This window comes from Ammospiza nelsoni, chromosome 3 (assembly GCF_027579445.1).
Source record: "Ammospiza nelsoni isolate bAmmNel1 chromosome 3, bAmmNel1.pri, whole genome shotgun sequence".
Classification (NCBI taxonomy): domain Eukaryota; kingdom Metazoa; phylum Chordata; class Aves; order Passeriformes; family Passerellidae; genus Ammospiza; species Ammospiza nelsoni.
The window spans coordinates 9,370,453-9,398,260 of NC_080635.1; the positions used below are offsets into that span (position 1 = coordinate 9,370,453).

At 40.4% G+C, this 27,808-nt stretch overlaps 1 protein-coding gene across 2 annotated transcripts in view; it reads right to left on the reverse strand.

Moving 5' to 3' along the window:
* Positions 1-27,808, reverse strand: part of SPTLC3 (serine palmitoyltransferase long chain base subunit 3) — an 82,382-nt gene that overhangs the window by 18,040 nt on the left and 36,534 nt on the right. For both annotated transcript variants that reach the window (XM_059468333.1, XM_059468334.1), the window contains exons 5-8: positions 19,869-19,993; positions 17,169-17,262; positions 7,956-8,061; positions 405-624 (exon numbers count right to left, since the gene is read on the reverse strand). In XM_059468333.1, coding sequence (XP_059324316.1) covers positions 405-624; positions 7,956-8,061; positions 17,169-17,262; positions 19,869-19,993 — 545 coding nt within the window. The remainder of the gene's footprint in view (positions 1-404; positions 625-7,955; positions 8,062-17,168; positions 17,263-19,868; positions 19,994-27,808) is intronic.

A 27,808-nucleotide genomic window follows, 5' to 3' on the forward strand; every position in this document is an offset into this window, starting at 1 on the left:
AGGAATTTTATTATCAGTGGATGAAACTGTGGTTTCAATCTCTCAATATTGCTTCACATACTGTTTACAAATGTGAAACAAAGTAATGAGCAATCCGCATGCAAATTAAAGTAGGGAAGTATATTAGCCAACCACAACATGTCCAAACATTTCCAAGAAAAACAACAATCATCAGAGTGGCACAGAATAATCCAACTCAAGCAAATTACATAATATGAACATGAGACAAAAATAAGAAAGTCTGACTGTTTGATGTACGTTTGGGATCCAAGCAAAAATGATGCTAACTTTAGAACAGTGCTTGCATTAAGCAGTCTGTTCAAAAAGATACTGAAAAATATCATACATCATACAAAAGCAGTTTGTACGCTCTTGATGTGAAATTGTTTATGATTTCCTCCTACCTTTTTGCCAGCTATGTATCCTCCAGCTGCACCAAAGCTCTTTGTGAACGTTCCCATTAATACATCAACGTCATTGGGACTCATCCCGAAGTATTCCACAACTCCTCGGCCCGTTGCTCCCACTGCACCAATGCTGTGAGCTTCATCCAAGTAGAGGTATGCTTTGTATTTGTTCTTCAGGGAGACTATCTCTGGCAGGCGCACGATGGACCCTTCCATGCTGCTCATGGAGAGAATCAGGGGTGAGCAACAAAAATCCCTGTACTCTTTCCCATACTGGCAGGAAATATAGCCATTGATTGCCTTAGTCCACCAAAGTTCTTCTGGAATCTCAATTTTTACTTACAAGCCAAAAAAAACCCCCAGATTCGCAACCCATTCCCACTTGCAGGTGAGTATACAAAAGAGTTACATGGTTTTAGAATTCAAACATTGAAAACCAGTCAAAAAGTCTTTGGATGTTTGTAAATTGTCAACGTGTCAGAGGAGAGAAGGAAAGGTGTAAAGCAAGGTGGAGATACTTACCCTAAGCAGCACACTACAGTTCTTCTCTACAAAACAAATATTATAAGGAACAGCTACAATTCAGTCTGGTCCTTACTTCATTGTCAGCTACTGTGGCAGTATTTGGGCATAACAGCTCTAGAGCAAATTCATCTGGTGCAGAGGAGTTGGGTCCAACATACACTGGAGATGGGCCATGTGAAACCCACAGCTGGTGCCATAAACTCTAAGCATTCCCAGTCTTCACAGAATCAGGGATTAAAACAGGCAGCTGAAATCCAGTCTTGCCAATTTTTGCTTCGATATGAACTTTTTAGGAAATGTAGCCTGCTACCTAGTAATCAAAAGTAAAAAAAATTCCATTCCTTTTCTCTTTACTTTCTTACAGCCATGCAGAAAAACAAAATATCCAGAACTGGCACAAGTTGCCCAGAGAAGCTGTGGATGCCTATACCTGGCAGTGCTCTAGGCCAGGCTGGATGTGGCTCTGAGCAACCTGGTTTAGTGGAAGATGTCCCAGTCCATGACAGGGGGTGTTGGAACAAGATAAGTTTTCAGGACCCTTCCAACCCAGACCATTCCATGATTCTGTGATTAATGGTGTACTGAGATTTATAGAAAGGGGAAGAGATGATCTTTTGCACTGTTGGTGGTCGTGTCAGTAAATGGGAAGGCACAGAGGAGGTGTCCAGCAAAATGAAAGCACAGGGAGGTAAATAAGAAATGCTCTCTGATCCCATAAAGATGGCATTTGCAAAGTATTGCTGTGAAGACTTGTGTCTTGAAAACCTTTGTGAGATGACCACAGCTATGATTTGATATGCTCAGATGCGCTCAGTATTAATTTCATAATGAGTTCTCTTCCACTGGCTTTACGAAGCAGGTCTTCAAAGGCTAAAAACTTCTTATCAAACACAAATTCAGTGTGCTGTGGGCCAGTAAAAGGAGGGCTCTGCAGCTGAGGCCCACAGCTAAGGTGTATCCACTTGCAAATGCAGTGAGTTTCAGATGACCAAAAACATGGACTTTGGTCCCAAATAGCAAGTACAAAAAAGAAGTGCAATCAATAGTGCCTTGGAAATTTTTGGATCCTGGACCAATGGCTTTCACAGGCTGCTTTGTTGCCACTTGTACTGTGCAGCTGCAAGTTTGGCACCACAAAAGGAGCACGATGTGTTTTTAGCACTTGGGAAATTTCTCACAATTTTAGTCCTTCTTCATCCTTTGGTCTCCTGAATAAACTTGGAAACTGGTCTCCAGTTTTTCAGGAGACCTGCCCAAAGACAAGTCTCCATTAGTGTAACAGCATGGGGGAGAGCCATGGACAAGGGTTGCCTGTGCTGTTCACACTGGGAGGTTCAGAGAGCCTGGCTGTGTGTGCCTGGAGGCATATTTTTGGCTGTTGCTGACTGCTGGCAAATCATGTCCTTCTGTCTTGCCCAGCCATCAAAGAGGCAGCTGTAGGACTGTGTGTTGGCACCACGGTCCCTTGCAGCAAAGAAGGGTGGGCTTGTACTGCAATCTCCTGAGGACTGGGCTTTTTCACTTTTCCCAAACGGCACTTGGCAGCTGGGGGAGAAGCAATTTAAACCACCACAGCTATTTTCCTAGTGAATACAAGGGAAGGGCCCACAGTCCTCACATAGCCCAGAGTCAAAGCATCAGTCAGCTAAAATGACACTGAGGCACTGGATGTGCTTGGATGCGCACCATCATATGTGCTGGGCTTGGCAGCTTTCAGCGGTGTCTGGTGGGTCTGCAGGGACAGAGAGCCAAGGAGCAAACTGCAATCTGCAAACTGCAATCCCACCTTCCACCTTCCTGCATGCTTGAGCACAACAGCCAGGCATAGAAGCACAATAATAGTTTTTCCACATTTATATGGTCGTTATTAGGCTTGGTGGCTAATGGAGATTCAGGCAGGAGACAGCATTTAACTTCAAAAAGAGTAAAAAAGGGTAAATTAAAAATGCTGGGTATTTGTGTAATGGAAGGAAAGTTGTGCTGAATCCCAGAATACATGAAGCTGGTACATGGCTGATGCAAGATTTAACCATCTAGAAGATTTACTGAAAACTTTTCTTTCTCATATGAGTAGGAGATTTCTCTCGGAACTCTAAGCTGCTTAGCAAAACAAGGCACTTGTATTCAGTTTCAGTTTTGATCTACTGCTCTTGAAAGATGCTGGCTGACAAATACAATAGTTGTCAGAGGTCCTAATGTGGCCTTGAAGCATCCATGGAACAGATAAAGTGCTGCTGGAGTCATGTGTATGTTCTGTGCTGCCATTGCAACAGGTCTCAGCCATCCTGATGACAGAGATGAGAACTGTTTTGCTGCCAGCTCTGGTCTTGGTCTCTCTCTTGACCCTGGGAGATGGTTAGTGATATGCACACCACTCTCTCTCAAATTTCTTTCAGATAAAGCTTCACATAACCCCTTGAGTAGTCCAGATGCAAAGTCTACTGAATCCTCCAGTAAATGTTTATATCAAGTGAGCTTAAACCAAAGAGCCAGAAGTGAACTGTACTGGTTCTGTCTCACTCTGGCCTCTTAGCTTTATGTACAAATGTATTGATCTGTTTCCAGATCTGCTCAAGCACACAGAGCACATTAAAAACTCCAGATGCAGATGAACTAAAGCTGGTTCTGCCCAGGCCAGGTGTTCTCATTACATGGTATGACATCTCGTCTTGTAGCACAAACTCCTAGCTTGGTGGCAGGGATGGAAAGCTTGCAGATTGCAGCTGACCCTCATCTCCCTTGTGTGGTGGACAGGTACAAAAACTTGGGTCAGTACACACTCATTTTGAATGTACTTCCAGAAGTGAGGAGATAATCCTAAATTTTTAGAAAACTCGAGTTTGGAACTTGATTCAATCCCCACCAAAGCACTGATGTTCTTCCTGATGCAGCTGTTGAATTGTGGATCCAGTGCTTTGAGAGATGGGAAGTGTGTGCTTGGATTGGTCACTTCAGTTGGAATACAGGTTTGCCCTTGACACGATATTGATGGGGTTTTTTGGCCAGTTACATAGTGAAACTTCTTGGGAAAAGGGGTATTCCACCTCTTATCTAATAAATCTCTAAACATGCCCTAGAGTACCACTATCTTTTCAACATTTGAAGAGTTTATCTGTTCCCCTTTCAGGCTAGTTTGTAATTGGGAAAAATCCCTCCTTTCCTGGCCTGCTACTCACAAGACAGAAATGTTACACTTTAACAGTTACTTTAGGTACTGTTTTCTTACATAAACTTTGTACATTCATACAACAATCCCTGTTTTGTAGTTTACAGTAATAATTTTAAGGAAATCGTTCAACTCTGCCCTCAAATAGAACTCCATTTCAACAGTGAAATTATAGAAATTTTAACCTTTAATGCTGGTCCTTGGCCAAATACATTAAATGTTACCTCATTTTTTTTCTGGAAATCCAGTCACTTAATCCCAGGAAATAAAAAACAAAAAAAATAACCTGCTAAATTTCCTACACTATTGGCATTGAATCCCAAGGAACTTCTAATGCACATGAAAAGGCATTGGACAATATCTAACGGATCAGAGGTATTTTCTTAGCTGGAAGGGAAAATACACAAATTAAATTAAAAGTAAGGAACAAACAAATGAAAACCAATATGTTTTGATCAATTTCTGATTCTCCATGACTTCTGCCCTGAGCCTTGGCCTATCTGACTCCTAAGTAAAAATGCATGGAAGAGAGCAGAAGCCTACCACAAACCATGGAAGAACACAGTAACTGATTAATCCTGAACTGGAAATGGTAGAAGCCAAGGAAAACATTAGCTGGAATTCAAATAATAAAAATATTATTTAGCAAGTCAGTTTAACTTGTGCCCTGGTTACTGCCAAAACTTCTTCATGCTTTTTGGAGTCAAGATTGATGGCTAGATGGTCTCCCTCAGTTTGGAACACAAACTGAATATATTTGCTCCTAGGCTGGTCCAAGTTAAAAATCAGCTTTCACTAGGAGTTACATTTACTTTTGATGATTTTTTTCTTTTTAAGATAATAGAGACACTAAAAAGCAAACAAAAACATACCTAATGCTATTTATTTGACATGTAGCTTGAGTGCTTCCCAAGTCAAGGGGCCAATTTTGCCTTAAGTTGCCTTAACCAAGCGAAATCTGTGGTTTATGGCTCCAAACACAAGTCTGATTTCCAGAAATGCTCATGTTGGCTAACAATGACCCTTTTCAAATTTTGCCAGCTGGTAAGTGTAAACACTTTAAGATACTCCTAATGGAAACAGAAGGCAAATTTCTTTCCATACCATAAACTTCATCATACTAAGACTATGGTGTCCCATATAACAGTATTTTTTTAAAGCAGGAAAGCTTAGTGTTTTCTTTTACTTCTCTGGAAAAAGCATTTCTGTAAAAATTTGCCAGGCCAAACTTGCAAATCAAGATATTTTAACTTGGAGAATGGCTCTGACCAAGTTATTTAAATTCTACATTTTCTGTCCCTGAAGCATAACTTAAGGAAAAAAAAAAAAAAAGCAGTATTAACTATTGTAAGAAGAATACATTAACTGCACTCTAACTCCTGTTAAACCCTCTGGATGAATGTTAATTTGACATTTGGCAAACCTTCAAGAAAACTATCATTAGCCAATATGGGGCTGGAAAATTTTAGTCTTTCAAAAACCCGGGCCAAGAAAGGAGAGAACATACACACGAAAAGAGTAAGAGTATTTCTACTCTGTCCTTCTCCAGCTTTCTTTTTTTTGTTTTTTTGTTTTTTTTTTTTTTTTTTTTTTAATTGGTTTTCTTGGATTTTTTTGTTTTGTTTTTTTTGGTTTTTTTTTAAATTTTTGCATAGTTCTTAGCTACCAACAGGCTCAGAGTGCCTGTGCTGTGAGCCTGCTCCTGGCAGTGTCACATGTCCCAAAGGCTGGAAGCGGTGGCAGGGACATGCCACGGTGGCACACTGTGGCATTCACCCTCAAGCCACAGCAGATTTGCTTTACAACCAAACCACACTCTCCAATTTCTGATCTGCTTAGACTGTGAAAACAACTAACTAACTAACTAACTAACTAACTAACTAACTAACTAACCAACCAACCTAGCTACTGCTAGGGACAGTTTCCAATGAGAGACTATTAGAGACCTGAGCTTTGTTCTTTCAGAACCTTATGTCTTTCAGAAGCATAGGCACTCAGGGCATGAGAGGTCTTAACATTATTTAGCCTTTATGGAGCTGAAGGAACTTATGGTTCCTTTAAGTAGGTATTCTGAGGTTTAAGGTGCTTTTGTTTTGCATTCCAACTGAAAGTTTTTGAATTCTGGCAAATAAAAGCTAATTTGAGAATGAACTGTAAAAATATAGGAAAAGAAAACTCTACACCAAACATAAATCTGGAAATACAGTTACAAGTTAGTATAGTTAAATAGCTAACAGTGGGTTTGTTCCATTTCTTGGACTGATCCACACCTCTGTGTTACCAGTCTACCTTCTTCCCTAGTGATCAATACTCAGGACAAAGGATTTAAAAGTGAACAAAGCTCAGCAGCTGGAGCCTTTTCTGCCAGCCATGTGACCCTTGGGAACATTTGTCAGTAAAATGTTGGTGGTCCACTTAATTTCTGTGTGATCAAAGCCCTTAAATCCAAGCTTTCTTTTAGTAGTGCCAAGCAATGTTTATTTGTAGTTTTGCTTTGTTTATTCTGGTTGAAAGGACATGTTCAGCCTGCTTTGGATCAGCTGATCTGTTGATCCTGTTTCACCTCTGAGTGACAGGTGTTTAGATAAGGACTGATTTGGTCTCGTTACAGATGGAAAATGTTAGGCAAAAAGAAAGCACTGACAGCTAAGAAGTAGTGATGACATGAGATCCTAGAAGATTTCTTACCAAAAAAAAAAGCTAATTGGCTAAGCTGTGCCAGCATTTTGCTGTAAAATGGCATAAGTGACTGCCCATTGAGACTGGCTGTATTTCAGCAACACATGATACAATCCCCACATATAGAGTTTTAATGTCACTTTCATGAACCCTGTCATGGCTTGTGAATGAGTGGTTCTGGTTTCCTTCTCTCTGGGGCAGGTGTTGCTACTCCCCAAACCATCCTTGTCCTGCTCCCCTATCTCCTGTCATCACTGCAGTAGCCTTGACTACATCCCTGCAAACCTTCTTTCTGTTCATATCCCTGCTTCTTCAGCCCTTCCCTTCTCCAACTCCTGCCCAGGAGTGGCTCCCCCTCCATGAACTCCCTGGTTGCCTTCTCCAGACTGGAGCAGTGGCCAGGATGAAGCCCAGGATGATGAGCCTGGCTGGTGCCACTGCTTTGCTGCTCAGCTCCAGTGATTGTTTGCTTTTCTGGTTGGGTGTAAGCTGCACCACACTGTGTAGCTACCTGACTTAGGTGCTCTATAATTACACTGTATTAATGAAGCTGCTATTATCAGATGCATTCTCAAAGGCACTTCTCTCATTTGAACTCCTCCAGGGACTAGGGCTATGTTAAATACCACTACATAATTCTTTGAAAGCCAGTCTTTCAATTTTCCTGTTTAAGTGTGAGTCTATTAGATCCAGCACTAGTTACTAAAAAGGTGCTGATATCACTTAACCTAAGTTTAGCTTAAGATTTCAGCAGCTGGGCAAGAAGTGGGCATGCAGAGCTTAATCAATTCTGTGTGGATGTCTTTTGACCTGCCCATGTGTAATGAACAACTCCTACTCAGCAGAACCCCTCACCAACTATAGTTCCACAAACTTTATCACATCTGGCACAACATACATGACCTTACCTGTCTTGCTCTCAGTACATCTCCCACTCAACTGTGATTTGCTAAATCAACATTCAGAACAATGTACAGGATCTAACTGGAGTTACAGGATACAAGGTTCAGGCTGTCATAATGGAAATCAACATATTCATGAGATCACAGAAAGTTAGTGCAACTTCCACCCTCATTAAGATTTCCCTCAGATACCTAGAGTCAGAGTTTGCCCCACTCAATTCATCATTCTGTCCTCAGAAATGATAGAATACTCATCTTTCTACCACACAGACATACCTGTAAATGCCCTCCACCAGGATGATAATTTTTCTCCATGCTCTGTGGGTGCGAGGCTGTCCATATATTATTGCATCTCTCAGCAGCTTCTCGAGGCTCTGCATATCTTTATTTAAAAATAAGGAAAAGGAGGAAGGAAAAACATTAGCAGTTTTTTTGTCAAGAACTTTCAATTGGGTGCTACTTTTCCTAGTCAGAAATAGACAACATTAAAAAAAAAAAAAGTGTCCTAAAGATAAACTTCTTTTATTATTAGGCAAGACCTAACAATTCCTTTCATTAGTGTGAATGCAATTTAGTGACAAGAAGAGTTATAAAAAGCTTCCATTATTTACCTGATCTGGGAAACTTCTAGAAATACTCAGCATACATTTGTATTTAAAGGCAAAAGGGAATCACTTTGCTTCAGTACTGAGGCTAACTGCCAGCAGTTCTGTGTAGGGGCTGCTGATTCTCATAATTTATCAAGGCTTCAGTTGTGAGTTTTGGTTGCTTTCCAACCACAAGCTCACAAACAACAAGCATTTCTTCAGCAAAGGCTTTGACAAGGTTGCATGAAGCACATAAGGATGGCAGCAAGAGAAGTCTTGTCCTCCTCAAGAAGGAAAGAAAGTGGAAGGTTGCTGATGAGAGAGGAAGAGGCAGGTGGATACAAGCACATGGCACGGACACACTGATCTGGTGCCCAAATGCTTGGCACTGGCAGGACTTCAATATAAGGAGGCCTAGAACAAGGTTATGATCCTTAGCTGCTTCCTTAAGGGCTGAGTGTGGGTCATCAAAAATATCTTGAAGGAAAGCCATTGAAATTTTGAAAAATATGGAAGAAACAAGAAAGTATACCACAGAAATCAGGGTCAGGCCAAATGTGACTCTCAATGCACCAGCATTCTGGTGTCACCAATGAATGGACACTCTTCAAAATGAATTATTTGGGCGCTTTTCAGGAATCTGGATTGGCATTTCAGAATGTTTCCCAACAACATCCTGTAGAGTCTCATATTACCCAAATAACACTACAGATCAGCTCAAACCATGGGCTGAGAAAATCAATGGCATTTTTCCACAATATAACCCCATTTGCTTCAGCAACACAACACAGTTGATACAACCTTCTACAATAGGACAAAGTCAATATGTAAAATGAATTGTTCTGAGGAAAAAAAATACACCTTAGAAATATTAATACTGATCCTAGTTTGGTTTCTGCCCCAGGGGAATGGAGCCATCTGCACATTAATTGGCCATTGTGAGTAACCTGTGCCCTGAGAGAAGGCCAGGTTATGTCCTGAACCCTTCCAGATCCTGATGCTTTACCTCTTCCTAGGAACATTCAGTGATGCTGGTGGAAGGTGAAGTTCTCAGTAACCGAGCTGCCACTCTGCACTTGACCTAGCAAGTCCCTGCTGTAGTCTACTAAGCACAAAATAGGCATGGACAATATCAGCTGCCCCTTGTTTCAGTGGTGCAGTGGCCTGCACACCTCAGTGAGCTCTGAGATGGAGAATGCTGCTAGGAATAATGCAATGCAGACAGCACACTTTCCACTAGATGGCAATCAAGGAAATGAAAGTTCTTCAGTGCTTTATATGGGAAAGTTAAAACCAAGCTGAGAATTTGCAGCTGCTCACTTGTCTTTTGTTTCAAGTAGACAATATTCAGAAACCCTCTTAAAGGGCTCCCTCAGGATGACAGAAAGCTCACAGTAAAATGTGGACACCCCCTTTTCTCCACCAAATTATCCTCTACTGATGTCAGTGTCTTCTAAATCCTTTTGTGACCTTTGAATCCCTTTTCTCAATCACACAGGGTTTTTCAATTCAGTGTTCTATATGTCAGTCCAGATTGGCTCTTGTCTTCAGAAAAGCCATTCTGCCTCTGAGCTAAAAGCATGGCTTGAAGATTTAGTTTTAGCACACGCACATGAAAAGAAGAAAAAAAGAAAAGAGGAAATGAAGTGAAAAGTATGTAATTCTGTTTTTAAAATACATGGCTGTGAATAGGTCCTCTGTCCAAAGTACCATGGAACATGAGACCTCAGACTGGAAGAACCTCTCCAAGGGATGAGGTTCCCTGATTTTACACATAATATGTTCTGCTGGAGTACAGGCTAAGAACATACCCGTTTGCAGGATCAGGGCTATCTCACATTCTTTCTGACATCTCATTTTGAAAAACATGTATGTGTGACCCTTTCTGAAGCCTGTAATAGTCAACACATAATTTATTCATGTGCAAATGAATTTTACTAATCTATTAATTGCCTCATTTGGAAAGGGGAAACAGGCAGAAAGAAAAAAAACCTTTAGTAGTCCCCACAAAAGGCTGCTTCTGTTCTTCAAGGTGAAAACAATGCTCTATGTGCTTGTGCTTAAGCTTTTGAGAAAGTGGGATCTACTGAATGCCAGGAAAAACAACAGCACAACCCCAGATGACTTTCAGATATCAAATTATTTACTCATTAAATATCGTTAGATTGAGAGACATTAGGATATTAAGATGATGAGCTGCATGAGTCCATCCTGAATAACCAGTTATAGAGAAAATAACAGTCCTTCCTTGTTTGACCATCACCAGCCCAGGGTTTGCAGCAGCAATGGCCAACAGCTGCTCACCAGCCCAGGAGGTGGAGTTAAGAATTTGACTTGATTAATCAGTCACAGCACAACCAAATCTATCCATGTTTCACTTTCCACCTTCTCCTTACAGCATTTTCCCCAGATATGGAGGATAAAGTTTGCTAAGAGGGGACAGTAGATCTATCAGTGGGGTTGGTGGACTTGCATCATCCTTGTTTGAGATCTCTCATAGTTAATTCAAGAGCAATAGCAGGAACACAAACTGCCAGTGGGCTGGAGCAAGTCTGAACCTGGGCAGGCAGAGTGTCATGCTGCCTGCAGTGCAGGTGGGACAGCAGGCTTCTGGAGGGAGCACAGCATGATCAGGGAGACACGATGTCTGCACCCCTCATCCTTACACTGCAATGCTGGGGATGTCATCACCATTCCCCTGTGTGGGCTGGAAACCTGTGTGATGTCAGCTTAATTAAAATAAACAGGCTGCTGTTATTCTTATCACATTCTTCTTTTTGCTTTGTGCTTGTAACTCTGATTTTCAGTTTCTCCCTTTTGTACTCTCATGCAAGGTGGCACTGACCCCGTGGCTGCACACAAGTATCTTTGTTTGGAACGTGGGAGTGGTGATCACTGCAGCCACAGCAACAGTCTGAGACTCCCCTCAATAAATACCAATCTCTCTGAAAGTAAAGGGCAATGGCTCAAGAAAGCTCCCTGTGCACACTTGGCAAGTCAGATGTGGCTTTCTCAAAGCAGAGAAGGGGAAGGCAGCCACAGCATGCAGAGAGCAGGACAGACCAGTCTCCTTGCCCTGGCAGCGTCTGTGTGTGTCACAGGGAATTACACCCAACTGGATTAGGCTGCAGTCCACCTATCTGGGCAGCAATCTTGTCTCTGATAGTGGCCAGAGGCTTCAAGGAGCACAAAACCTTAGTGGGTAATGTGCCTTTCATCCTACTCTGTAACTGCTGTAACACTGCCCTCTCTTCTGAAATTCAAGGGCTACCTACACAGTTAGAAAAAAAATTTAAAAATTAAGGAACCATTTTGTACTAAGCCACCACAAACTCTTGGAGTTTTGCAACCAAAGGGATCTCTTTCTAATTTTTATCTGCTTACTTATCTCTTTAATTTCCCCCCCATTTTATTTGCTTGCTTAATTAGTTGTACTTAGTTTCCACTTTTTTTTTTTAAGTTTTTCTTTAATTTCTTTCTTTCTTTTTAGCTAGAGAATATATTTGCTCTGAAAGGTGAAGGCCTTCTGCCACCTAGAATTTCCTTCATTTTTAAGTACAGCTCCTCCAGGTAGCTGTGCATTCTCAAGGTGTCTTCATGGCACTTGTATCTGAACTGCAAAGCAGTAATTTGACTGAGTAGAGGGAGAAATGTCAGAGTTTGGATGAACATTAATTCACAATTGTTGTCCAAGCTGGAAACAGTGTTTTGTATGAAAACCTGGACAGCTCACACCTGCATCACACAATTGTTGTCAATTACTTGATCTGTGAGAAACTAAAAAATCTCTTCCTACTTTCACAACATTGAAAAGGTGCGTAAGGAGGAGCTAGGAATGCATTGCCCTGATTGCCATTTCAGATGCAGATCCAAGCACCAGATTAAGGCTGGATTTTCACCTGACCAATGTGCTTGGTTATGCTTTGCAATTTCCTGCCCTCCTCATAGGATCACTTGTTCTGACTGCTCACTGAATGCAATCAATGCATTGCAATCCCTTGCAATGAAGAGAACTGCAAATATTTTTTCCCCCATGGCCTGAGTTCTGTGCCTTGTCCCAACATTCCCACTGACTTTTCAGGCAATTGCAAATCTAAACCTGAAAATGAGACTGCAATTGAGTTGCTTAATGGGAAAAATGTAGTAGAATTAGAAAGAATAAACAAATCCTAAGCCTTGTATGGTGCCTTCTTTTACAGGCCGGTCAGAACAGAACTCACTTGGATATAACCAGTCCATAACACCCTCATCTGTTCACTGAAGGAACACCTGATACCAGTATAAGACCCAGAACTGCTGTGAGAGAAACACCTTGATAAAATCACAGCCTGATTAATGGTTAAATATTTGGTTTTGCTTTTCAGGTTTTATTGGAAGGGTCAAGGATTTTGGCTAATACTTAACCAGATAAAGGTCAGAGGTCCTGAAAAAGTGCTTTTAAATGTGTGATGTTAGTAAAAGATTGCCTTAGAAATTAAAAAGAAAAAAAGAAAAAAAGGCCAAACCCAGTCAATCTCTCCCTGAGCCAGAAAGTAAAAAGCATCTGAGTTTAGCCCCCATTTAACTGAGGGACCCCCAATCCTGTCACTTGGGGAAGGTGGGAGAGACTCCCTGGAGACCAAAGCTGATGAGGGTAATACCAGAAACCTTCCAGCAAAAAAACTGGCCAAGCCCAGGCCACTACTGCCCCAGTGGTGGAGAGATGTTTTAGCATCCCACCTTTTCCCACTGCACACTGCTGCTGCCTGAATTCCAGTGCAGCACTGCAGCTCTGTCCTATCTTCCCAAAAAAATCACTGCCTAGGAAATGGCAACCTGAGTGGTGTCCACCCCACAGCAGGGAAGACAAAGGCAGGTGCTTTGTGGGCAGGTCAGAATCATTTTAGTCCACTAAAACACTACTGCATACATTTAGGACTGCTTAGACCCTAAAATAAAATGGAAAAAAAAATTAAAATCCCCTAGACCTGTGATTCAGAGCAGGGGCTCCAGGGAGCTGAACTTTGCTGCTTGCAAACAAAACGTCACAGATGTCTGACACAGAAAAACTCCTTTAAAGGCCAAAACCCATGTGCCAATATTGATATGCCCTTAGCAGGGTGAAGACTGGAGACAGAGCTAATGAGAGCCCACAGGAAGGGAAGGCCCTGTTCAGTAGATTTTGGCTAAAATGGAATATTCTGTTACATTTCTCTCACACAGATGACCTGTAGGTGTGTGTGCCTGTGCATTTCTCTCAGCCCAGACCTGTAAATTCCTGTCTGTTTACAAGGAAGGGATTGTTCACTGGCAGTCAGGATGCAGGGCACATTCCTATGTCCAAATAAAAACAGACTTATAGGTCCACAGCACATTTTTTTTCTATTATTTACTTTAAGGCTTGAAAACTTTCTCATACACCTATGCAATGTTTTTGTCAAAATGAAAGATATCCAGATGCCTTTTATTTCACCTAGGAAAAGCATAGATGTCTAAGGATTTTGTCTGTTCTAGAAAAGCTATATAGAAATTTATGGAAAGTGAAATGTCTAAGAGAGCTACCCACTTATTGAAATAGAACTTCATTAACTTCTATAAGAATAAGAACTACATTATACATAATTTAGGTAATAGGTAGAGATTCTTTCTCATCTTACAAATGAAACAATCCTCTATCAATAATAAAATAATAATTATTTACTTTTGAAAGATGACAAATCAATCCTCTATTACAGATTTCATGAAATAAAGTAATAGTTTTACAGAATTAGCTACAGTACAGTCTTTGAAAGATAAAGGTATTTCATAGCAAGTTTAAAGTGGTAGATTTATTCTCTTTTCTGTGAAATATTTTTATCATAGAACAAAGTTTTGTATCATATTTCTTTAGACAGAGTTTTTCCATAACAGAGTAGGGAAAGTAATGAGGAGAGAGATTTATGCTCTTGTTAGAACCTGATGGTGAAATCAATGCTTATTAAAGATCTTAAAGCAGTAGCTCAAAGTGCAAAGTTTTCTATTCCTGCACAGGGCCAATCCAGCAGAAGGAACCTTGCATTCACAGCAAGCACTGTGACATGGAGCATGGCTCAATTCCCCTATTCTTAAGCATGACAACAACAGCATAAGCACAGTCTGACAGTTTGGGCATGCCTGTATATGTCACATACCCACACATGAGCAAGAATGACTCTGGCAGCACAAGCAACACAGCTCTGGTCTAACAAAACAAAATCTGTCTGAATGAAAAGAACCCTCCCGACCCAAGCTGGAATTTTTGGTCACTTAATTAGTACAGTTTTGGTCCTTAATTTTTTTGCTGTACTGACTTGTGTTACACTACTCCCTGACAGACAGAGGGCACAAGGCTGTCTGCTCCATTTTGGGGGAAAGCATGCATCCTACAAAGGCATCAGCCCTGCTGGGTTATGCTTTCCACTGCTATCTCCCCCAAAACACATCTTATTTCCCCCAAAGCAAAAGGCATTCAACATGCATCTCTGCATGAGTGATTTTAGTTAGTGATGTGTAACTCATTGTATGATTAAGGAAATACTAAAAGACACAACTTTCTAACCACAGAAATAACTAGCTGAGAGGCTCAGAGTGGGCTGAGAGAAAGCATGGGCATGTGAAGCTCTCTCTAAATGAAGTTTAGAGTCAGGACTACAAAATTGTGACAACAAAAGCTGTCACTCAATTCCAAAGAGTACTTGCATGTCTGAACCCAAGAAATTCATCTGACTGCCCTAGAAGACTTGAGACCCTGATGGAGGCTCAGAGACCATGGCATGGAGTCAAAGACACCTGTGCCTTTGATTTTAATCCTTAGAAACAATTACCAGCTTTGTGTGAAGAGCTGCAAGCCACAAGAGTTTGAGTAGAATGATAGTGAATTTATCACCAAGTGAAAATGTAGAATTTTAAAGTTTTTAGAATGGGGGTTCAAGAAACAAAATAGAAGAATCTAATCCAGTCTTTCTCCTTCTTCGTAGCCTTCATCTTCTCCTGTGATAGTAACACTTTTAAATTAATTTAGAGTAAAGACAAACTGTCTAACATAAGTGATAAGTATTAGAAAATTATTGTAAATAATTTACACATAATTTTTAGTATAAAAGATAACACTGCCCCAAGGTGGTCAGTATGCCATAAACTGATGTGCTAGACAGATCTCAGCAAGTCAGAGAAAGACAATGTATTAAATAAAGGCCAATAAACAACCTTGAAAATGAAAGCCAAAAAATTCTGCCTTCTTCTTCAGTCTTGAAGCTGAGAAAGAGAGACTTTCTAACACCTCAAAGTCATCTTGACACCAAAGACCCTGTCACTTGCAAAAGTTCCCGAAGTTTCATTTTGGAAGTAAGCTAAGGTGATGTCCCAGCAATGGCATACAGGGCTTTAATCTTTGGCAAATAAGAACTTTAATCTTGAAACCAATGAGTTTTTCCAAAGCAACTTGGATGGGCTTCCACCGAGGTTTGCCAAGATCCTTAAAGCAACTGTCTGCATTTTCCAGTGCTAGACTAGTGCTGTTTGGGGACTCACTATTATTTTTAGGCTCACCCATTATTCAGAAGAGCATCAGCTTTAATTTACTGTCAGTGCAACAAGCTGGTTAGGCATTAGGTTCTGGTAAGGGGAGTGAGATATTGAGGAATGGTCAGAAACTGAATTCCTTAAAGCAAGCGTGACAGCTCCAGGCGATATCTTCACAGCTGAGAGTAACATACTCCTCAAACTGAAATGTTTTCTAAAATGATGTGGGAAGTGACACAAGCCAGCTGGACTGCACACGGCATAGGTTGTTGGAGAGGCTGAGAGTGTTTGGATTTGGGTAGTAAGAGGTCAAAATTCAGGGTGTGATGCAACCTGATTGAATGGGATAAGGCTTTGAACAACCGAGCAAAAGTTGAGAAAAGACTGGTGTGGCAACCATGCTTAGCATATCCACATTTGTGGAAGTGGACCAAGCTGGGGTATGCTACAGTTATTATATGAATAGTTAATTCTGTAAAAATGTTCAGATGGTCTTTAATACTTGAATGATCTTCAGAAATTGCTTCTTGCCCAAATTATGAACTGATATTAAGTATAACAACATCTTATAGTATAATTATGGTGTTCTTTTCATTCCAACTCCTCCTTAGGCCTTTTACAGCATATGCATAATTCATTTTTGCTTCCCTTAAGCAACACTTAGTAAAGAAGGGGACTGTATTAGCCATTAAGAAAGGTAATCAGACCACTCTTCTGATTTCTCACCACTACACTAGCTTCTAAACCTTTCTTGCCTGCTGGCAGTAGTGAGGATAGAAAAGGGAACTGTAATGGGGAATAAGGGAAAAGAAGAAGCTCTTGTCATTAAAGGCAGTCCTAATATCTCTGACAGTAACCAGAGCAACACTAACTAAATACAAGTTAGAGAGCATGAGCATTTTAGAAGATAACTTTACAATTGCAAAGTTAATGTGTGATTTCTATACTAAAATACTATTTCAAAGAATATTTGGGATGATGCTGTTGATATACCCATCTCCATCTTTGCTATTAGATCTCTGGGAATTCAGACTATCTGCTTCAAAGGAATGCCATGGTAAGGTAATTCTGGTTTCACTGAACCTGCTGGAAACAGGCATGTCTATAAGTATGTTTCTACTGTTTGGGCTACAATGACAAAAACAATAAAACTTTTGTGGCAGCACACAGTCATTCAGCAAGTCAAAAAGACACAATAGCAATTATAGTACTGCACTTATAATTTTTCCCATCAGAAACCACTCATAATATTAAGCAGTCGATCCTCCTGCCTGGACAAAAGCATCATCTGGCAACTGACAGCAAAATAAGCATTAAAAGAAATCATTCCTGCCTTTGAGGTGTGAATAACTCTGTCTGTAAAGTTTTCCAATTCAATACTTACTGTTATGCTTGAAGATTCTGATAGTGGCACCTGAAAGCCTCGCACCGAGAACGAGAGAAGTGTGGTTCAGCTCATCACTTAGAATGAGGCAGCCCTGTGGAGAAGGAGTACAGTGAGCATCTGCATCAACTGGGAGGCTTCAGACTCGTGTGCATGTGTGTGCCAGCATACACAGGTGCCTGTGATAGAGCATTGCACCAGTTCAGCTGTAAGGATTAAACATTAAATGAATTTTTGTGCCACTTTTCTGAAGGTGCTGGAATATGATACAGGGTTTCTTTGAGTTAGGTCTTATAAGCTCTTGGAGATTTATATCACACACCAGATAGCTCAGCCACCTCAGATGGCATTAAATCAGCAGGATGCTTCTGTGGTAGTGTTGGAAACAGAAAAGTTTTAATAAAAGGCAAAATAACAAAAAAAACCCTAGCCAGGGCAAGAGGTTCTTGCTCCTGGTAAAACACCTCACAAAAGCCATTAGTTCCTTTGTTCTCTTCTTTTCCTAGTAAATTGCTTGGGCAGGACGTTTTGGCTCATGTCCAGTTGGCTATCCTTAAGTTTGAGGTGAAGTCCCCAAGGTTTATGAGGTGTCTTTTTACCTAATTGAGGAGAGAAACTTCTAAGATTTTTTTTTTCCTTTTTAAGAGACATAAAATTGTTTTGTCACTTCGTCAATAAAGGGGCACATTCCTACAGGGGTGCACTGCAAAGGCAGGCTGAAACAGTGGGATCAGATTCTCAGGCATTCCCAGGTGATGCACAGGGGCCCAATATTTCCTGTAAATGGAAAGCAGAAAATAACCCTATTAAAGACTGAGTGCTTTATATAAAATCAGGCAATGTTGCTTCCTCTATCACCTGTTTACAGCTCATTTTGAGTTGTAAGGAAAATGCAGCCACCACCCCACATATAAAGGCTGCATGGCAGTAGGCTAAGGAGCAGTAATAATGAGGCTGGCCTGGCATCAGCCCTTTGGACTGCAGAAATGAGATGAGGAGAGACTGATGCCTTGTCACTCCCATCTCCATTAGGATGTGAGTGAAGTTTAGGAACCAGACTCTTGCTCTGGTAAATGCATATAGAGTTGACCTGTAGTATACTTTTTATTAATTAACTCAGCTGAAAACTCCTTTTGTTTTTAGAAACAAAAATAGAAATGTGGGAGAAGTAAACTTGTCTATTATATTGAGAAGGGGCAGGACTCACAGTTGAAATTCAAGCTCGAACCCTTGTTTAGCTCTGCTTTCTATTGAACATGTTTTGCTCTGTTTCATTATGCAAAGGGCAACCCATAATTAAGCAAAAACTTATTTTGGTATCATAGATTAGGCCTAGGTTGAGAGATATTAACACAATCTCCACAAAGACTGGTTTGCAGAACTAACAATAAGTGTAGATGCAGCTTGACAAGAAAATGTAGCTGCTAGACAATTATAGAGGAAAACATAGGAGTAAATCTCTCAAACATAGGATATAATATTTGAATAATATTTCTATAATATTTGTAATATGTAAAATAATACATACTGAAATTTCAAATATATACACACACACACATATTTATTTACTAAAATATATACAGTAATATCTTTATTTGTGCCACTTATATCTATCCAACCTCTGAAAGAGGCTTGAATCTCAACACGAAGCCAGGTAAGGGAGGGAAAATTATTATACAGCTAAGACAAGTGCATATCTCACACTGCATATCTCCAATTTCATAAATTTACCTTCATTAACTCTCTGTATCTGTTCCCCTTGAAACTGCTGGACAAGTTCTCCAGCACTGCTGCAGACTGAAGTTCATGTTCTGGATGACTGAAGCAACTCTCCCGGCCCAACACTTGTGTACATGTATTTTAGAGATCTTGCAAAAGCTGCAGTCATCTTCAACAGAGAGTGAAGAGACTTCAGCTCTACGCTGGTGTTTCAGAAGTCCTGGTCATACACCACAAAATGAATTCATTCTACTTCCACCAAGAAGGAGGTCATGCTTTGTGCTTGCATGGCACACTTCAAGGTGCTCCACACCTGGACAAGCCAAGGAGGAGTTACCCATTTTCCAGCTATCAGTATCAGCACAGTGTGTCTGATGTCCACAGCTACCAGTGACAGGATAATGGAAATCCATGCCTTTGAGTTAAATACTCCAAACTGGAGAGGAGGTTCCTTCAGCACCAAGAACCCAACTTTTGTAACATGATCACAGCTTTCGACTTGATTTTGCTGCCAGCTTTCTTGGCAGGGCTGGCTGGAGCTCTGTTCCCCAGGAATGCTAAGCACTGTGCTTTTCCTTTTCTCAAAGTGTTGTAAAAACTATCCTAATCATCATCTTTCATCACAGGGAGCTGGGCAGTATCTCAGCAAGCAGCCTAAATACTTCATCCCACAAGACCTAGACATGGGATTTAACCTTTGGTTACTTTTTAAGGAGAAGCAACTTCATCAAGAGGAGCTAGAGAGCTGCATCACTGATCCTTAAGCAGATGTTAGGTATGTGTGATAGCAACACTCAGTGCCAGCACAGGTGATAAAGAAGCATATTTAAAGTCACAAGGTCATCAGCTTTATGAGTCACACATTCCTGATACCAAGCTCTGTTCCTCGATGGAGCCTTTCCCCTCAATGAAAGCCCAGAGTACTGCAACAGCAGTTAAAACAATTAATAAATGTTCTGTGTTCCTGAAGGGAGTACTCACCTTTCCAACAAGGGCTGGAATATTCATTGAGTTAGTTGCAAAGCCCATGCCAAACACCATAGCATCTTCCACACCAAGGAACTTGGCCACGAGTTTCTCTAGTTCTACATGTTTGTCTAGGGTGCCTGCAGAAAGAAGCACAGGGAATATTAAATCTCATTGAACTGTGAAAGTTAGTATGACACAAAACATACAAAAGAACAGGCTAGAAATGTGTCATTAAGCTATTTGACATTAAGTTCTGCTGAGGGTTTTCCATTTGCATCCTGCTCATGTGGGCTAATGCAAAAGGTACAAACCAGCTGTGACTGATGCTAACAAACACTGCTGCTGTTAGGGAAGCAAAGCAGTTGCTATGGAAAACAGCTTTATTTTCCCACAATAACTTTTGACATAGTTTATTCTGAAGACTAATTTGTTGTCTTTTTCTCTCCCCTGCAGTAAGGACAAAAATACCTTCTTCTTGTAGGAAATGTGGGACAAATATTTTAGGCATTCTTGAGTTCTCTCCAGATGTGAAAACAAAAATGGGTGACAACAAAATTTTTCCTTTTCTATTGTCTGTCGATATATGTGTACAAAATTCTTAATTAGGGTTTTATATGGCTAGAAAAACAAAAGCATTCTCCATATTTTTCTCTGCCTTGGAAGGTAAAAGCTGATGACAACTCTGCTCTTTCTTTCCTCTCAACAGCAAACACAAATGATAATGCAACACTAGACCCTTCTTTATTGCATATTAATTATCTAATATTAGTACTTGAAGTCTCCAAACAAGTAAGGCTCTCCAGCTATCCAACAAAAGCAGTATCCTTCCTGCCCAGCTCACAGAGAAGGATGACAAAGTACAGAAGGCAAACAAACAAAAGAGTGGTGTTAAGAGACTGAGATAACAGATAGCTTTGAACAGTAAGGAATCATCTCCACTTGCCAGCTCTCTAGTCTTTGGTTGCCTGGCTGTGCATTGCAGGGACCAAGGCAGAAGGAACTCTTACAGGATGATCTGTGGGGAAGAAAAGAGAGTGGCCTGTGGATTCTGAGAGAGCATTTCCCCTATGAATAAGGCTGTAATCAGAGAACAGAAGAAAAAAATTAGGCAAGCGAATATGTTACCTCACTTGCAATGCACAAGCTGATGACACAACAATATAAAGGGAATTACAATGGATGGAACAAGAAAGCTGTGTTCACTGTGATGGACAAAAGGCAGATGAATGGAAGAAATGCAGAAGCTTGGCTAGAGTGTCTCAACAAGAATGATGAGTCAGGAAGATGATCTTAACTTCATCATGGAGCAGAGCTCATAAAAAAAATCAAATATAAATGTCAGGAGAACAGTTTCAGCAATAGCAATAAGTCAGCTGGTTACAGTGAAGGTGTGCTTTCATTTTTTTTTTTTTTCTAATTAAATATCTAAATTAAGAATGACATCCATTTGGAAATAGAATGTGACAAATATCTATCAGGCAGGCAGGTAACTCTTCAACTATCAGGGAGATAAGGAGCAAGGATCATGTGGCTTCTTGAAAAGCCTGGATTACATGGACAGTAAAGAACAGCAGAAGTGCTGAGATTCTGCCAGAGCCTTCCTGAGTTGTGCTAGAGCTGAGCCTACTCCAGCAGAGCTTCAAGAGCATCTCTGCACTTATTGTATCACACTGCATGTAGCTGGGGCTGGGCTGCCTCTGTGCTCTGAGAATGAGGTAATGGGACACAGAAAATGTGGCTCTGCAGAAACTCCACTACCTGTGAACTGAGTCTGTCTGAAGCTCTTTGAGGATGGCTATTTTTTGAATTTGTACATCCCAAGACACATGAGGATATGAGCTGGCTCTGCACACAGCCACTGTTTAGTACCCAGGTTCCATGAAATACAAAACAGTGTTTCAGAGCTGGGCTGCTCACTGGAAATGTGGGTAAGAATCTGTCATAAGGTGTAAGTCCAGCAGGACCCAGCATTTATTTCTGAGGTTCTGTACTTTTTGCAAACTGGGCCCATCTAGTCTTCAATCTACAGCACCCATGGACAACTAAGAGTTCCAGGAGGATCAGCTACCTTAGTGCTCCCTGTAGATGATATTTCTGTCACTCCAGGGCTATCAGCACACCAAAAGAAGATGAAGTCTGAAATGGAAGCTCAAAGCCAAGCACACTATGGTCACAGCTTGAATTAGAAGGTTTGTGAAAGCATGAGAAACAAGCAGTGTGTGCTTTGCAAGGCAGGCATATTAAGGCATGACACAATTGTCTCTGACTCTTCCAGGGATAAGTCTGACACTGGGGTGGAGTTAAATTGCTTTTTGGGGTTGCATCACATGTTTTCTGTTTTTATAAACAGGAAAGGCCTGACTCAATACACACTGTTCTGTTAAAGCTCCTATTAGATGACCCACAAAAGAACAGCACATTTTGCCCCTATTTTTATTGATTTTGTCATGGTGAAGAATGACTCATTTTGACAGTGACTGATTCCTACTTATTATTTACTAATCCTAAGTGCCAATGCAGATGATACTCTACATCACTGTTGCCTACAAATCCTGGAATACAAATTGAAATTGGTTAGCAAAACAAAATCCTGAATGACAAAGATTTGCAAACTGAGCCCTGGTTTTGAATCATGTTAATTGCCATGGCAATATCGGTGGTGGTAAGTAAGGTGTTACAGAAGCAATACAACACACACCAGTACCGTCAGTGGGAGGTTCATGGCAGCTGTATACATTGAACAGAGTTGAAAAAGCATATAATTATGCAATTATTTAATCACATCAGGAGATATTTCTACACAGGATGTCCTTGGACACTGTACAAATGGCATCAATTCTATCACCTCTCTCCACTGGAAGAAACAAGGGGTCAGTCATGTGCTGCTGGGATGAGGTTTGTCCACTAGCATTCCCAGCTGGTCACAGCCACCACCATGACAAGCATAAACAGCACTGCCAGACACATGCAAATTTGATCCAAAGGAACTGGCACAAGCTGAAACATCTCAGCATCTCAAGCTATATAACAAAGGCAGTAATTACACAGCTCCTCATTAAATACAACCTTAGAGATGTCAAGTAAGGTTAGCTTGGCCCTTAAAATGTTTTGTATTGTGCTAGATTCAAGATCAGTATCATGATCTGGTGAATGAAAAGTGATATACTAGATATATCTTTTTAATCTACTGTATACACACTTGCCCTATAAACAGAAATTAGAATTTCCCCACTGAGTGACTACAGCTTGTCTTGACCCAACAAATGAGGATACAACTAAACAATGTACACCAAATCACCAGGAAAGATTTAAGACAAAAAAGGAGAAAGGTACCTGCATGTTTAAGAGACAAAATCCTTTTGAAAGTTATTCTTCCCTGCTGAACAGCTGTAAGTAATACAATACAGCAGGAGTTACTCTGATCCAAGACTATATAGGTATTAAGATTACAGATCATATCAAAAGTGGACTTTCACAATGGGAACCACCTCCACAGATTCCCACACTTCTCACAGCAAATCCCCTCCTTTTCAAAATCTGATGACCCAGTTCCCTCCATTAACTTGCCACTGCACTCTGGTGACAGGGAACATGAAGTACACTGTGTTTTGACAGGCTTTTTCATACACTTGCTGTTTTTCATATCCATGCTGTTGGGCTGAAAGTCACTGCCAGACTACTAGAGAGATAAAGCTGGAAAATGGACTTCCCATGATCCATAGAGTCATTATTTAGTTTGACATTTTCAGCTTGGACTTTCAGTGGTTTATGCCACTGGTTAGTCTGCCCAATACAGTCTTTCAGGTTCTTATACACTAATGACACAGACTGGTTGAACTGCCAACACTGGCAACAGTATCCTGTCATAGAATTTTAAGTTTGGAATTCTAACAGCCAAAGAAGACAGGGAAACACCTGCTCCCCTCAGGTTAAACAAAAGCTGGAAGAGTAAACTGATACAAGCAACAAGGCCTTGAAAGAAAAAAGAGCAGCTGGGAACCCTTTGCATCCCTGGCGTGACTCACCAAGGTGACTGAGAACCATTACACTATGGAAATGAGGGTTTGTCAGCAGCATCCTTGGGAGGGTGGGGAGCAGAACAAAACATCTCAACTTCCTTGTCACAGCTGAAACTTAAGGTCACAAACTCACTCTGGCAAAATGAGTACACTGCATGGTAAGATGCTTGTCAGAGATGAAAAAAATCTGTATAATTGAAAGACATATGTGCTTTTACAAAAAGCAAGATTGGATGAGTTACTAATAGCAAGATGAAGAAACAGAAGCTGTGGAAATTATATTAATTCTTTACACCATGTTACCAGAGCAGATGATGCAGATGGTATCACTGTCCTACAGACCCACTAGCAGAGGAAAGCCTCAACTTGTAGAATGAGATTTGTTGGAAAAAGAAGGAGAAAAGCACATGGTAATGTTATGCAGTTGCCTCATTTAACACTGTCTGTGCAGAAAAGAGTCCTAAAATAAGGGGGTTTTGATGAATCATTTGATAGAAAGGAAATGCTCAAGTTTTCTTAACATTGCTACCAACTGACAGGGCTTTCATACCACAAAGATGCCATGGGTGTCATAAATCTAATAATGTACCTGTGTAATTTAGTGATTCTCAGAAAAAAAAAAAAAAACTAGATTAGTTTTAACAGAACTTCCAGCTGAATTTAGATCTTCTGGGTTTGTTTCTTTTTTTTTTCTTTTGCCTTTAGAAAAACACAAAGTTAAAATTTCCAGCATCTTCATGCCAAAGCCTGAATGGCAGCATCTTAAGTATCTAAATATTTGCATGCAGATAAAATCATATATCAGAGATACTTAAGGTATTAAACAAGTCACACAGCCCTTAATTCCTACAGATGCCTTCAATTCCACCTGCTAGAAGATGGGCTATCCAGACTATTAATCTTGCATTGCAAAGCATACTTTTGCAATGGTGAAATACAAGGAACAAACCTGACCCTATGATTACAAATTGATTGTAAGCTGGATTAGTTATTTATGAAAGGGTAGGCACACAAAGGAAAAGGATGTTAGTGAACATGACAAAACTGTTTCCTAATTTATACCATACCCTATCAGAAAATAGCTAAGATTATTAAATATGTGTATATATATATATATATATATACATGCACACAAATTCTCATTTTTGTGGCTTTTTCTCCTTAAGATCTCACTTGGGAACTGTAAATTATGGGATATTCAGTTCTTTATCTCTTTCTCCAAACTGAAAAATGAAACATTTATTCATGTTTGTACAGTATTATATTTAAAATGAGTCTTGGCCCTAATTAAAGCTTTGAAGTAGTATAAAAGAAAGAATGGCCAAATAACTATTTTCATCTTCTTGAAATGCTGCTAGAAATTCACATTAGGCCTTAAAACCCAGTGGAAAGAGCTGAATGAGTCTGAACTACTTTTGTATTAAATGTTGGCACAGATTTTCAGATCAGCTTTTTAGAAATGAGATCACAATCAAGCGTAAAAAAAACCTCAAACAAAGAAAAAGCCTCAAAACTGAGTGCAAGTTAGGTGCTAAAGGGCAATCTCCTAACATGCCCTCCAGAGTGAATCACCCTGCAAGTGTTCTGTGCAGGCTCCATCTTGTTTTTTGGTCCAAGGCATAATCACAGGAGAAGGATTTCAAAAGGCAGGAATCCTGCCTGGCTGCTTAAGCAGCACTAATCACACGTTTGCTCCGGTTACTCACGTATGTCATCTCCATGAGGAACACTGGGGAGTTAGATAAACAGAGAATTGTTAACACTGGCTGTCCATGTGACAGTCCTGTCACCAGCCTGCTGGCCCTAGGAGCACTCAGAGCATGATAATCTGCCTTATCTTAAAAAAAAAAGAAAAAAAAAGTGTAATTTTGCTGATTTTGTTATCTGCAAGCAGCAAGCAGGAAACTAATTTGCATGTTTCTCAACAATTCGCAGTCACATTGCTTAGAAAAGGCTGACTATAAACACTGAAAACCAGGATGGGCTCAGAGAAAAGGCTTTTGAATCTACCTTTAACAGCAGCCAACTCCCACTCCAGCCATTAAAAAAAAGGACTTTACATTCAAGTTGTCATTCTTTCATTTTTTTTCACTATATGGAGGGAACACTTGCTATTTCATATTTATTAGGTTCCTATGTGCTGGCAGTTTTATTGAGCTAAAATAATAACACTTTTGAGAGAAAAATTAAAATACGTATAACAGTAGAGATACTTTTTGTGGGGCAGTTTATATGGAATGCCCTAACATTCCCAACACTCCAGTTAGTTGAACAGTTGGTGTCCAGTTACTTATGGAATCACAGAATGAATCACAGAATAGTTTGTGCTGGAAGGAACCTTAAAGATCATCTCATTCCAATGCCTTGGACAGAGACATGGACACCTTTCACTAGATCAGGTTGCATCAAGCCCCACCCAGCCTCTCCTTGAACACTTCTAGTAATGGGCATCCACTGGACAGCCTGTTCCAGAGCCCCACCACCCCCACGGGGAAGAATCTCTTCCTGAAATCTAATCTGACCCCGCCCTCTGTCAGTTTGAAGCCATTCCCTCTTATCCTGTCACTCCACACCCTTGTAAAAAATCCCTCTCAAGGTCTCTTGTAGCCACCTTGAGTTACTGGATGGCTACTCAAATCCTTCAACATTCATGAGTAATTTTCTCAGACCCAACATTTATTCCTAAAAGACAAAACTTCCTACTTTTTAATGTCCAAGTTGGTTTCTTGACGTATAATGAATAAGGCAAAGAAATTTTTAAAATTACGTTTTCCTGAACCTGCAGGAGAGACTGCTGCTGAACAAAACTGTTTTAATTTAAATAACACCCATGGTCAATTTTCTCTGGTTTGGTAGGTGCAAATCTCTCTGTATGCTCTCTTGGCATCTCTCAGAGTTCATAAGGACATCCTGAATCAGGTACAGTTTGGGTATTTCTAGTAACTATCAGGGAGAGCACCGCTGCACACATGGCCACTCTCCCTTAGAACACAAGGGAGTGGGAAGTTCTGGTATCTGCAGCGTTATGGATACATATTATAATATTGCCTTTTTGCAAATATTAAAATGGATTCTATATGTGTGATGTTAACTTTGTTATAAAGATATAGTTTTTTATTTCTGTTGTTAATTAAGCTTAGACATAGCAGTGAAATAGCTGTGCTTATGTTAAAATGCCTGCTTGGATGGGATAATATCCAATGAAGACAGGATGAGGATCCTGCTACTGATATGCCAACTATCAGCATCTGCTGTCTGAAGACAGAGTGGACCAAGGCCCAAAGTGGAAGTGAAAAAGAGGAACCAAGAAACACACATGCTCTAAAAACGCAGACCCAAGGAGAGGCCATGTAAAATAGTTCCCACAATATGTAAAGTAGTTTATGGATATGCATAAGGATCTATGAATGTGCAACAGACAAGTGTAAGGGAAAAGGTATTTAAAGGGTGTCCCCAAAGGTGACAGTGTGCTCTTGGCTGAGTGCCAAGATGGACCTGGCCATAATAACCTTTGCTCTATGGTCCTGGTCTCCTTGTTAAACTTTTTACATTTTCACAGGAGAATGAACATGCTTTTCACAGCAGTGCTGAGCTCCTCAGGTGTGGCAGCCTCCTGCACTTAGGTGAAAACCTTCTACCAGCTTCATACAATGCCCTGTACATCTGGTAGTGGGAAAGGACAGTGAATCCTGACCACTCTTCCACATCACACATTATGTTGAAAATGTCTATAATTTCTCCACTGAAGCTCTTTTTTTGAGACAGATGACAGGCATTTGTGACAGCTGGAGACAGCAAGCTCAGTAGTTCTTCATCCAGAAGCTGTCTGTGGTGTTTGATGATCCCTGTGGCTCTTACACTTTCCAGTTTTGCTAAATATTTTTGATCATACCTGCACAGAGTACTCAAGACAACAACAAACAGCAGCTTTAT